The sequence below is a fragment of the Eulemur rufifrons genome, chromosome 10 (assembly GCF_041146395.1).
Source record: "Eulemur rufifrons isolate Redbay chromosome 10, OSU_ERuf_1, whole genome shotgun sequence".
Taxonomy (NCBI): Eukaryota; Metazoa; Chordata; class Mammalia; order Primates; family Lemuridae; genus Eulemur; species Eulemur rufifrons.
This window is the reverse complement of record NC_090992.1, coordinates 17,438,969-17,451,582: the sequence shown is the minus strand read 5'-3', so window position 1 is coordinate 17,451,582 and position 12,614 is coordinate 17,438,969. Positions and strand designations below refer to the sequence as shown.

The 12,614-nt window shown below is 50.3% G+C and overlaps 1 protein-coding gene across 2 annotated transcripts in view; it reads left to right on the top strand.

Annotated features, from left to right (window-relative positions):
• WWC1 (WW and C2 domain containing 1) overlaps window positions 1-12,614 on the top strand; it is a 147,471-nt gene that overhangs the window by 92,983 nt on the left and 41,874 nt on the right. For both annotated transcript variants that reach the window (XM_069483879.1, XM_069483877.1), the window contains exons 7-9: window positions 945-1,091; window positions 2,706-2,779; window positions 6,656-6,898. In XM_069483879.1, coding sequence (XP_069339980.1) covers window positions 945-1,091; window positions 2,706-2,779; window positions 6,656-6,898 — 464 coding nt within the window. The remainder of the gene's footprint in view (window positions 1-944; window positions 1,092-2,705; window positions 2,780-6,655; window positions 6,899-12,614) is intronic.

Genomic DNA, 12,614 nt, shown 5'->3' with positions numbered 1-12,614 from the left:
AACTGAACAAGTTATAATAGCTCCTGCTTAATGTGCCAGGCAGTTGTGACAAGCACTTTGCATGCATCGTGTCTCACCTGTCTCTTGCATCAACTCCGGTTCATCTCCATTATGCAGACAGAGACTGTACAGAGAGTAAGTGGTGGACCCCATTGCCTTAACCCTGCACATACCTCCTCTCCTCCCAGGAACTCCCCTGGCCTCTGAGATATTTATTATGGTTCCCATTGGCGGATTAGGAGTCTGAGACTCAGGGATGCTGCAAGTGACTTAGAGAAGGAAGCTGTGTGCTCTAGGGCAGGACAGTTTCAAAGCTCCTGCCCAGGACAGCAGCCCGGTGAGAACATTCGGACGAGGCACCTGTGGGCAGTGAGGCGTGTTCCTGTTGTGATTGGCAGTTGAGGGCACAGAGCCTTAAGGCAGACAGACCAGGTCCAAGTCCTGGCTCTGTCAGTTGCCAGCTTCTCTTCCATAAAATGGGGATAGTCATAGGTCACTCCTCACAGGACTGTCGGACTCGGTAAGGTCATGGTAAAGCTGACAGGTACCGAGTATTGGCTGTAGTAGCTAGTGTTTTACACTTGTCACCTCGTTTAATCAACATGATAACCCTGTGAGATAGGATATGTGATTATTCCCATTTTCGGGGAGAAGAAATTGAGGCACAGAGAGTTTAATTGGCTAGCTCAGATCACACAGCTAGGAATAGAGCAGGGCTTCCAACTCAGAGTCGGCACCCACGCCAGGCTCTCCCCTGCAAAGGGCCCAGCACAGAGCCTGCTACCCAGTGAGGACCTGCTCGCTGCCAGCTCTCCACCACGGACCAGCAGGACATCTGGACAAACACGGGTTCCTAACGTTAGGGAAGCTAGAGAGGGGGCGTGGCAGACCCAGCACTCCCTCCTGGGAAGGAGCATCGCCAACCCTGCCCTCCCCGTCCGCAGAGCCTCGCCATGCTGAAGGACGACTTCCGCACTGACAGAGGGTCTCACTCAGACCTGTGGTCCAGCAGCAGCTCTCTGGAGAGTTCAGGTTTCCCTCTGCCAAAACAGTACCTGGATGTGAGCTCTCAGACGGACATCTCGGGAAGCGTGAGTAGGCAGCGCGTGCTGCGGGGGGCGCGGCAGGGGAGCAGCAGCCAGGAGACTGCTGCGGTGGGCAGCGGCCTTCTCCTTGCTCACCTGAGAAACCTGCCAGGGGCTCCCTGTGGGGCTGCTGCTATCTCAGCCCTCTGGAGCTCTGTTCCTTGCAGTCCTCCTGGTCCCAGAAGGACATGACATGATGGTGTGGAGGAAAACCCAGCACGGACAGATGCCACAGCCCTGAGTATTGCCTGGCCAGGTGCTGGCATCTCTAGATGCTGCACAGAAAGCATTTTTAAAGGACGAAGTGTCTTTCTCTGTTTTTTTTTAAAATATTATTTTGCAATTTCATTCCATTTTTCTTTCACCAGCTGGAAAGCAAAGGATATTTTCCTCCTGTTGGTCCCAAAACAATGCATGTAGCTTTCAGACAGCTGCTTGACTCCAAGTTCCAAAGCTCAGTCCCGTCCTAGTTATGAACAGTGAAAGTGCTGTCCAGATGTAGCTCGGGGAAAGCATGAGAGTAGGGCTGACCCACGGTGATCCATAATTTTTGGAGTACTTTTGTCTTCCTAGAGCAGGAGACATTGAATAAATCTGCCTCCCAGCCTCTGTGGCTGAATGCTGTTCATGTCTGATTTCCATAGCTGTCTTCCCACTTGTGAAGAGAAGCTATATCCGTGTGTGATCTGGTGAGCCTTGTAGTAGCTTCTTGCTGCTCTTGACAAACTAGCATTGTGAGAGGGGCTGTCCCTTCCTTCCCCACACTACCCATGTGTCCAGCTACAAGCTGCCTGCAGGCTGAAGTATTTGTGAAGAAACTCTGTGCCTCCTTCTGAGTTCTAGGGTCTTCTACCTGCTCACCTGGCGTCTCACTTTTTTTTTTTGAGACAGAGTCTCACTCTGTTGCCCAGGCTAGAGTGCCATGGCATCAGCCTAGCTCACAGCAACCTCAAACTCCTGGGCTCAAGCAATCCTTCTGTCTCAGTCTCCTGAGTAGCTGGGACTACAGGCATGCGCCACCATGCTCAGCTAATTTTTTCTATACATTTTTAGTTATCCAGGTAATTTCTTTCTATTTTTTTTTTTTTTTAGTAGAGACGGGGTCTCGCTCTTGCTTAGGCTGGTCTCGAACTCCTGAGCTCAAACGATCCGCCCGCCTCGGCCTCCCAAGTGCTAGGATTACAGGCGTGAGCCACCGTGCCCGGCCCAGCGTCTCACTTTTGACTGCAGCCTCTCTGAGTTTTGCAGCGAGCCCCTCCCCAGCGCCCCAGAATGGCTTTCTTGTGTGTTGGCTGTCCCCATTTCCTCCTCACCAACTGTCCCCCACGCTTCTGTGGCTTGAATTGGCTCCAAGCCATTTGGAGCTGCAAAATGATATTCTGGGCCCCTGGCTTCTGTTTTCAAAGTGATAGATGTCTGAGTTCGGGGCTCTCCCCACGGCCTGAAGGAAGGAAAGGGCTTTTGCTTAACCAGCATCCCTGAGATCCGCACAGCCGGTCCGTCACCAGGGGCTATTCTTGGCTACCGCCCACGCAAGCTGTCAAGTCTCTCGTGAGCTCTTGAAACCCAACTCAGCACCGCCGCAACAGTATAATTCCCGACTTTGTTCTTCTCTTCCAGTTCAGCACCAGCAGCAACAATCAGCTGGCGGAGAAGGTCAGATTGCGCCTTCGATACGAAGAGGCTAAGAGAAGGTAATTAGGGCTTGGGACTAGGGCCGGGATGGTTCCAATAATCACAACCACTATTGCATTAATGGAATACCTGCTCTGCGCCTCTGCATACCTCGTCCTGTTTAATCCTCACAAAGATTATGAAGACAGGTATTACCATTTTTATATTTTAATCCTCTCTGAAATTCAGAGAGGAAATGACTCACCCAGGACACTTCACTGGATGGAGAATGGAACTATGCTTTGAACGGAGATTTGTTTAACCTCAAAGCCTAGTTATCTTTCCACCTGCCTGTCTTGGTTTCTACAGCTGAGGTTATCCAGTGATCCTGTGAGCAGTTTCGTTTGAGGGACCACAACTGGAGTTTCAGCAACAGGCTACAAAGACGGTGGGCGCTACCCGCTTCAGCGTCTCCTGTACGACTGGGAGCAAGCGATGCTTTTAAACAGTGGAGAGACTGTAGGGATTTAGATGTTCTGTGGCTTCACAGAATCTTGAGCAGTTGGGTTCCACTACCACAAAATTAAAATAATAATTAAAGCTGACATTTTTAGAACATCTGTTGTAGGCCTAAACAGATTATTTATTGCACTAAAACATTTGTACGTATATCTTCTTGTTTAATTTTAAAAGCAACCTTATAGCACAGCTTCTAGCTTATTATTGCCATGTTAGAGAGGAGGTAAGACCCAAGATGTTTCGTGACTTTTCCAGGTGGTAGAGGCAGATTTGAACCCTGGACAATCTGGTTTCAAGTTCATGATCTTCCTATACACTGAGCCAGCCTTACTGGGGAAGAACCCCCTGGGCAGTGTGCCAGGCACATTGCATCCATTCCTCTTTAGATTAAGTTGCCTGGCCTGTGGAACCTCTCAGCCAGGCTGTGTGGAGTGTGGCAGTGCCCAGCTCTGCCCCTCTGCCAACTCTAAATAGCAGAACTCTTTGCAGCAATGACAAAAATCTGATAGAAACTAGAAGAAGCAAAAAAGGGAACTTACTGGCTTATTTAACTTCAAAGTCCTGGGGTTATCTAGCTTCAGGCATAGCTGGATCCAGGGACTCAAATGATTTTACATAGACTCAGTGGTTTTGGTTTACTCAAAAAAACTAGTGTGTCTCAAGCCCAATCATTGTTGCAGGACGGTAGGGGGTAGAGGGAATTAGAATTCTCTGAAGGTCCAGGCATGGATCATGTGCCCAACGCTGGGAATGGTCAGCTTTGTGGGAACCAAGTGACTGGTTTCCCAAAGATAAATTGGAATATTATTAACAAAAGGAGGAGGAATTGGATAGTGGCGTGGTAGAAAGAAAGAGATGTCCTATGTACTATTGCAGCTCCCCCTAGGGGCCCAGCAAAACAGCAGGACTTCTGTATTTGGACGGCCGCTGCTTGCCACTCTCTCTGAAGGAGACCACTCTGAACCTTGGATCTACTCCAGCCCTCAGTGTCCTGTGTGTGGTAGAGCCCCTGCCAGACCTTACCATGCCATTCTGTTCTCAAACTGCTGGAGAACAACAGTTACAAAGTTGTCCCAGAGCCAGTCTTGTGGATTACTGTGTACGTGAATATGAAATTTGAATAATTAACTACAGTTGACCCTCTGTATCGGTAATTTCCATATTTGTGGATTCAACCAGCCAAGGATTGAAAATATTCAGGGAGAAAAGAAACAATAAAAAATAATGCAATAATAAAAAGTAATACAAATTTTTAAATACAATATAACTATTTACATAGCATTTACATTGTATTAGGTATTATAAGTAATCTAGAGATGACTGGAGGATGTGCATAGGTTATATGCAAATACTATGCCATTTTACTTTTTTTTTTTGAGACAGTCTCTCGCTCTGTTGCCCGGGCTAGAGTGCCGTGGCGTCAGCCTAGTTCACAGCAACCTCAAACTCCTGGGCTCAAGTGATCCTCCTGCCTCAGCCTCCCGAGTAGCTGGGACTACAGGTGCATGCCACCACGCCCGGCTAATTTTTTCTATAATACTATGTCATTTTATATAAGGGACTTGAGCATCTGTGGATTTTGGTACCCGAAGGGGTCCTGGAACCAATCCCTATGGATACCTGGGGTTGACTGTGTAAGAATTCCTGCTGGGACACTTGGCTGGGGAGTGGACAAACCTAGATGTGTTTCTCTATATGGAATTTTTGCTACACATCGTGGGTAATCTTGTCTCCAGCAAGGCTTTGACAAAACAAGAGTTTGGCCGCGTTGTCTGCAGGTAAGGTTGAACTGGGAGTACAGGGGCCTAGGGCTCTCAACAAGGACTGGCCGTGTTTATGATCTGCAGTCTTAGGTGTACCACATCCTCCCTGGGCATCTGTCCAATGTAGTTGACTCCTATCTTCTTTTTTTCTCCTTCTTTTTTTTCTTTTCCTTTTGACAAGGTCTAACTCTGTCGCCCAGGCTAGAGTGCAGTGGCATCATCATAGCTCACTGCAACCTCAAGCACCTGGGCTGAGGCAATCCTCCTGCCTCAGCCTCCTAAGTAGCTGAGACTACAGACACGTGCCACCATGCCTGGCTAATTTTTCTATTTTTTATGGAGTCAGGGTCTCACTCTTGCTTAGGCTGGTCTCAAACTCCTGGCCTCAAGCAATCCTCCCGCTTCAGCCTCCCAAAGTGCTAGGATTACAGGCATGAGCCACTGTGGCCGGCCTACGACCCCTATCTTATCCACCCTTTAGGGATGGGGTCAGGCCAGGGCATGAGAGCGGATAGCATTTTGCAGAGGCCAAGTCCTAAAGGATCACATCATGATTGCTTTTAGATATTTGTAGCAATATTCATATTCTTAGTTATATTGTGAGTCTTATTTTGGCCCAGTGATACTAATACTTAATATCTATATAACATTCGGCAAGGTGTAAAGAGGTCTAAGTGCCATGTTCTCATTTGGTCCTCATAACCCACCCTGTAGGTACCATCATCATCCCCACCTTACAGATGAGAGGATATTGAGTCTTAGAGAAATTAAGAGATAGGGCTGCCAGCTCCTTACTTTAACCTTTATTAAGTGCCTGCAGTATACCAGACACTATAGTAGAGTCTCACGATACCAAAATGATTTCTTAAGAAATGGTCACTTGCATGAAGAAGGCCAGAGTCAGGACTCCAACTGCAGGCCTCTGACCCCAGATCTACAGCTGTAAACGTAGCACTACCACCTCTCTCTGATCTGAGAGCACATGGTCAGTAATTGCAGTCCTAGCGGTCCAGGACTGCCACTGATTCAGTACCTGTTATGTGCTGGACACCAGGAATACATTATTGCTGATTTTCACAACCATTCTGACTGATAAGTAATTGTTTTTCTTATCTTCAAGGCCCCTGGAGTTTGCCCAATGTTACATTCCTAGTAAGTAGTCAAACCGGGTAATAACAATGGCAGCAACGGAAATATTTATTGGGGGCTTACTATGCCAGATACTGTGATTTGAGGGTTATAAATTCTGTCATAAAACCTTTCACAACCCCATGGGGAAGGAAGTTTTGTTATTCCCTTCAGGGGGATGAGCGACTTGCCCAGAGTCACACTGTAGCTGGGGGTAAGAGGTTATTGCCTGGTGATGAATCCAAGTCCCTGTTGAACCAGGCTTAGTGTCTCTCAGGACAAGGTCATTGCCTTGCTCGTGTCTGTACCGCATCCCTGCAGAGCCACCCTCATTGTTGGTACATAGTAGGCACCCACATGTATTTGTTTAGATAAAAACAGGTTCCTTGCTACTGACAAGCTGACCAGAAAGAAGACAGTAACTATCACAGATTGCTCTGAAGCTGTTGTGGTTCCTCGGACCTTATGACCTTGCACACGAATTCTATTTCCCTGTCCCACAATGCCACTGGGCACGCCAGTCATGCCTGCCTTCTTGGCCCCCAGGATTGCCAACCTGAAGATCCAGCTGGCCAAGCTCGACAGTGAGGCCTGGCCTGGAGTTCTGGACTCGGAGAGGGACCGGCTGATCCTCATCAATGAGAAGGAGGAGCTGCTGAAGGAGATGCGCTTCATCAGCCCCCGGAAGTGGACCCAGGAGGAGGTGGAGCAGCTGGAGGTGGCCCGGAAGCGGCTGGAGAAGGACCTGCAGGCAGCCCGGGACACCCAGAGCAAGGCGCTGACGGAGAGGTGGGGCTGGGGCAATTGTTTTCCAACCTTCTGACAGTGATGCGCATGTTATATTGTGACCTAATACTGGGTTCACCAAACAGTGCATACTCTTTACATCTGACATCTTGCCTTTCTTTTCACACTGTTCTTTTCGTGCCCACCAAATTGATTTCACTGTGTGCTAAGGGGCTGAAGTTTGCAGTTTGCAAAACACTGGTGTGGATGGGGGTTGCAGACCGGCATGCTGATGGTGGCCAAGCAGGTCATGGAAATGCTAGAGACCCACCTGGAGGTGGCCCGTGTCAGACTGGAGTGCACAGACCCCACCGGACCAAAGCAAGGGGCAGTCTTCCTGCTCCAACGAACGAGAGTGCAGGTCCTGGGCTGCCAGAGGTCCCTATATTTCAAGCAAAAGAAGTGTTTGGATTTTTAATTTTTAAATATTAGCATCTAATCAAAATTTAACAAAAAAAAAATACTGTGAGTCAGTTTCATCTGTGGACTTGATAAAACCTAAAAGCTGCTGGTTCACATTCTCTGGTCCAGACCTTGAAACAGACTTTGTCCTTATTTCCTTCGGTGTCCCACCAGCCTGCACACCCACATGGCACAGAATGCAGCTGTGACCGCAGGGGGTGCCACCACCCCAGCTTCACATTCATTCATTCGTTCCTCTGTCTGTTAGCCAGTGCTTATTTGTTTACTTAAGGGACGTTTTGTTGCACATTTTGTGGGTACAATGCAATTTGAGGGATTCAGAATTAATAAGACATGGTCTCTGGCCCCATGACCTTTAAATCAATTCTTTCTAGTTATTTTTTTTTTTTCTTTTTTTTTTTTTTCCCCCTGCAGCAGACTTTATTCAGCAAGGTCCTTGCCCTTAAGGAGCTCAGAATTAAAGTTAGTGATTCTCAAATGTTTGTATGTGTGTTTGGGGCCAGGAATGAGCAAGGGGAATACCTGTTTTTGATGAAATCAGAAGCAGAAGCCCATTTTGTAAAACTGGTAAACGTGCCTGTGCCTCAGTTAAAGCAGCCCAGGAGTCCTAGACACCTATATGTGCTCCCTATGTCACCCCATGGTGGCCCTTGAGGGAGCCTTCCCACTCTAAGGCCCCGGCTTGGTATCAGCCTAGCGACTGAGTCAGCCCCTCTTGCATGTGGCCTGGTGCCCAAGTTGAGCAGCCTCTCTGCGTGGCCTCTCGTGGGTTCACAGACTCCCTTGACTGGTCAGTGGTGGGAATCTCTCCCCACCAAGCACTTTATCAGAATGCCTACGATGGGTGTCTGCAGTGTATCCATTTCCTCTCCTCCATCCTCCACTGGCAGGAATGGTGATTGGCCCTGACCTACCACCAGGTAGGCAGGAGAAGGAGGAAATGGATAGAGCTTGGATAATTGGTGTTTTGCAGCCCTTGGAAGCACCTGCTAGAAGTCACCTGTAGCACCAAGACTCTCTGTCCTGCTTTCCCTGGAAGTGATGTTATTTGAGAACCTGCTATTTGTCGTTTTGCTAAAAGTCACAGTTTCTAAGAACCTGTTGATGATGTTAATTATTTACACTGAATACCTATACAGTCTGAAGGCAAGCCATTGGACTGCGCTGTGAATTAAGGCTCTTCCCTGCTATAAAAATTTTGCCTTCTTGAAAGTAGGATTGGAGGCTCTCTTAGGGACCCCTAAAACATATGACACATGAAAGCTAGCATCACCTGCCAGACTCTGTAACATATGTCATCTCGTTTGAACCTCCTAGTAACCCTGAGGCTAATCCCCACTTTACAGATGAGGAAACTGAGGCTCACCTCACATCACTGAGTGGCAGAGCTGCGATGAGAAGGCCCAGGCTTGCTGGCTCCAGAGCCCATGCTCGCTTCATGCTGCTGCCCATGCAGGCGGCTTTTATTATCAATAGCCTTCAGCCCCATCTTTCAAAGGTCTGATGGCTCCCCTGGAGCAGTGAGTTCACACAGCCGGTCCACGGGGGCCGGAATCTCCCCTCCGCCACAGGGGCTGCACAGGCAACTCGAGGCCCTCAAGGGCAGGGTCCTCTGGGCAAGTGCAGTAGCAGGGGAGCCAGGGGCATGTGGGCAGAAAGCCCTGCGGACCCTAAAGGGAGTCTAAGGAGGGAGCCCACGGAAACTGGGAGTGGGGGTACCTTGCTGATGGCTGGGAGCCTCCCACAGTAGAGAGGGGAGCCCACCCCAGCTGTCAGGTGTTTCCTTAGAGCTCCACATTTGCCCGTCTGCGTTCATCCCTCTGGCTCTGGTGTTCTCTTGCCTTCTCTCTAGGTTTCTTTGTCTCGTGTGTGTGTGTGCCCACACGTGTGTGTATCTTTATTTTTAGTGTCTGTTTCTCTCCCTCCCCTGCCTTTTCTCTCTGTCTCTCTCAAAATGGGTTTATTATGCTCCTCACCTTCACACAACGGCCTCTCCTATTCAAGGTGCCTTTGAGGACAGGAATAGACACAACCAGGAAAGGCAGCCTGCGGGCCCTGCCAAAGCCCGATCACAAGTCAGTCAGAATCACAGCATCCTAGCGAACCTCGTCCCACCCTCTGCCTCCCCCCACCGCCATTCCCGAGGGCCCCCCACTCCCAGAGCTGGTGTGCAGTCATGCAGGATGCTTGCTAACATGTGGGCTCTCTGGCCCCAGCCCAGGGACCAATTCTTTGGCCTGAGCTGCAGTCCAGGCTCTTGCATTTTTAATGAGTGCCCCAGGTGCTGAGCTACAGCCTGTGGGGATCCCAGCCCCACCTTCTGGACCCTCTGCCTGCCTCCACGCTTGATGTGTCCTTAGCCTCCCAGCATGTGCCAGGCACCGCACACACGCCATCTGGCCAGCTAAGCCCAGCACCACTGGGGGGTGGCCTTGGCACCTGCGTGTCGCTGCCAGTGGCTAGCCCCCTCCCCGTGCTCAGGAAGTCAGGGCCGCCCGACTCCAGTTCTCCTACCATCCCGTCGAAGCCCCACTGGGGACTTGCTTTTACTCCCAGAGCACACCTCTGTGGCTTTTGTCCCACAGAGAAGAGGAAAACAAAGGTAGAAACGGCCAGCCCCAGCTGCTCCTTGACCCCAGACCTTACACCCTTTCTGGGTTTTACTTTAACCAAGGGTCACCAGCCTTGTCCATGCCACTGGGAGTCAAGGATTTTGTTCCTTGCAGGCTCCATCTGCCAGCCTGCTGCCTGCCCACCCTCCTCCCAGCCTCAGGGAAAACTCTGGAAGAATAGGGCCAGGGATTGAGCTGGCTGAGAGCCATGCCAAGGCCACTCTGCTTGCTGCTCCTGTTGTCGGTGCTGTAATGTCACCGGTGCGGTTGCCCAGTTATGAGCCCCGCCCATCCCTCAACACGTTTCAGTTGCATCTAGAGCAAGCTCGGTGTTGTGTTGGTAGAGGCACTGCATGGCTTGATTTGCTATGGAAACAAGCCCCTTCTTCCAGGCCCCAGGCTGGGTAGGCCATGCCCTGGGTGCACTCCCCAGTCCAGGGAGCAGGGAGTCAGTCCCCCTCCAACAGGATGGCATGAGGGGACAAGGGGCCGGCAGTAGAACACATGTGTCCATGGGAGATCCAAGGTGCAGGTCTTTCAGCAGAGCTCGTGAACCCTACCTGCTTCATCTGGGATAAACATCGGCCATTCTGCAGATATTTAGCACGTCCTTGTGGTGCTAGGGGACCAAGACCCGGCCTCTGCCTCTGCAATCCCCAGTCGGTGCAGCAGCTCCTAAACCTTAGTGCGCCAAAAGATCACCTGGGAGGCTTAATGAAAAGGCAGATTCCCGGGCCCTGCCCCTGGGTTTTTTGATTCAGCAGTGGGACCTAGGAATGTGCATTTTAATAAGCATGCCTCCCTTTCTGATGCCGGTGGTCTGTAGGTCAAAGCTCAGAACCACTAGACTAGTGGGTACATGAGAGAACCCAAGTTGTGGATTTGGGAGGGTACATGCTTGCTTCATGGGGCCTCTTCCCTGTCAGACCCTGGGATCTTGGAGTGGGCCCACTGCAAGGGTCAGGACAGCCATTCCAAGGGCCAGCACACTCCCTGGAGCCCACCCAACCTGCCCTCCATGGGGGATTCCGAGAGAGGCTGGGGGGCTGGGATATGGGCCTATATCCCAAGCTCTCTTCCAAATATGAGCATTTTGCCTCCAGGGAGGTAGTGACTGAATTGGACTTTAGTATCAGGCGTGCCTGGGTACGTACAGACCTTTGCTTTGACGTTCCAGCACGTTCGCCAACCTCTTCCTCCAGCTGCCCAGCTCCTGGGCTGCCAGTTGCTCGTCTATTCAACCTTGGAATTTGTACACACTCAGAACTTGGTTCTAGGCCTCCATGTGTCCCCCTCTATATTTTACCCTGAGATGCTGTTTTAGGCTTCTAGGGCTGCCGTAACAAGTACCACAGACTGACTGGGTGGATTAAACAACAGAAATTTATTTTCTCACAGTTCTGGGAGCTAGAAGTCCAAGATCAAGGTGTCAACAGGGTTGGTTTCTTCTGAGGCCTCTGTCCTTGGCTTGTAGACACCATCATCGCCCTCTGTCCTCACAGGGTCTTCTCTCTGTGTCTGTGTCCTAACCTCCTCTTGTAAGAACACCAGTCATATTGGATCAGAATCCACTCTAATGACCTCATTTCACCTTAAGTGCTTCTTAAAAGGCCTATCTCCAAATACTGTCCCATTCTGAGCTACTGAGAGTTGGGAGTTCAACACATGCATCTGGGGGGAACAAAAATCCGCTCAGAACAGATGTTAATCTCATTCGTGTGGTGGTCCAGATGATGGTGACCCACCTCTGTAGCAGCCCACCTGTTCAGCATTCGTGTCCACGTATCTGGAACAGAACTCTTCTCCTCCCTGGGCGCCCCCCTCAGCCTTCCCGTCTCAGCAGATGCCATCCCCAGGGCTGTTCAGCTGCTCCTGGCAGTGACCTCGCAGTCGTCCTCCTTTGCTCCCTCCGCCCCGCCCCCTCGTCCAGCCTGTGCTCTGTCTCCGTCTCCTCCAGCGTCACACGCGTCCCCACCATCTCAGTTCCACCACCGCAGACTCCTCCCTGGCCTTGGTTTTCTTCTGTCCATTGTCCTCACAGCAGCTGTAATGACCTCAAGATGAAAGTCTCTGCTCAGGCCCCTGCTTGGAATGTTCTTTCCCCCTGCACTTTTCCTAACCAACTCCCGTCCTTATTATATCAGCTTAAATTTAGCTCGCTATTAGTCGGAAATCTAACTGCTGTAAGAAACAGCCCCCAAAATCTCTGTGGCTTCACACAATAGAAGTTTATTTCTTGCTCATATAATGTCTAATTAGGGGCCAGCTGTGGTGGCTCACACCTGTAATCCTAGCAGTTTAGGAGGCCCAGGTGGGAGGATTGTTTGAGGCCAGGAGTTTGAGACCCTGTCTATACAAAAAATAGAGAAATTAGCCAGGCATGGTGGCATGTGCCTGTAATCCCAGCTACTCCAGAGGCTGAGGCAGGAGGATCCACTTGGGCCCAGGAGTTTGAGGTTGCAGTGAGCTATGATGATGCCACTATACTCCAGCCTGGGCAACAGGGCAAGACCCTGCCTCAAAAAAAAAAAAAAATGCCTAATTAGGTATTCCCAATGAACAGGCAGCCTTCCATGTGGTCCTTCAGGAACCCAGGCTCTTTCCATCTGTGGCACTTCCCTTTGAGACCACAGAGTCCGCCCAAGAGATGGCGTGGCAGACAACCCCACTTGCCTTAACCACTC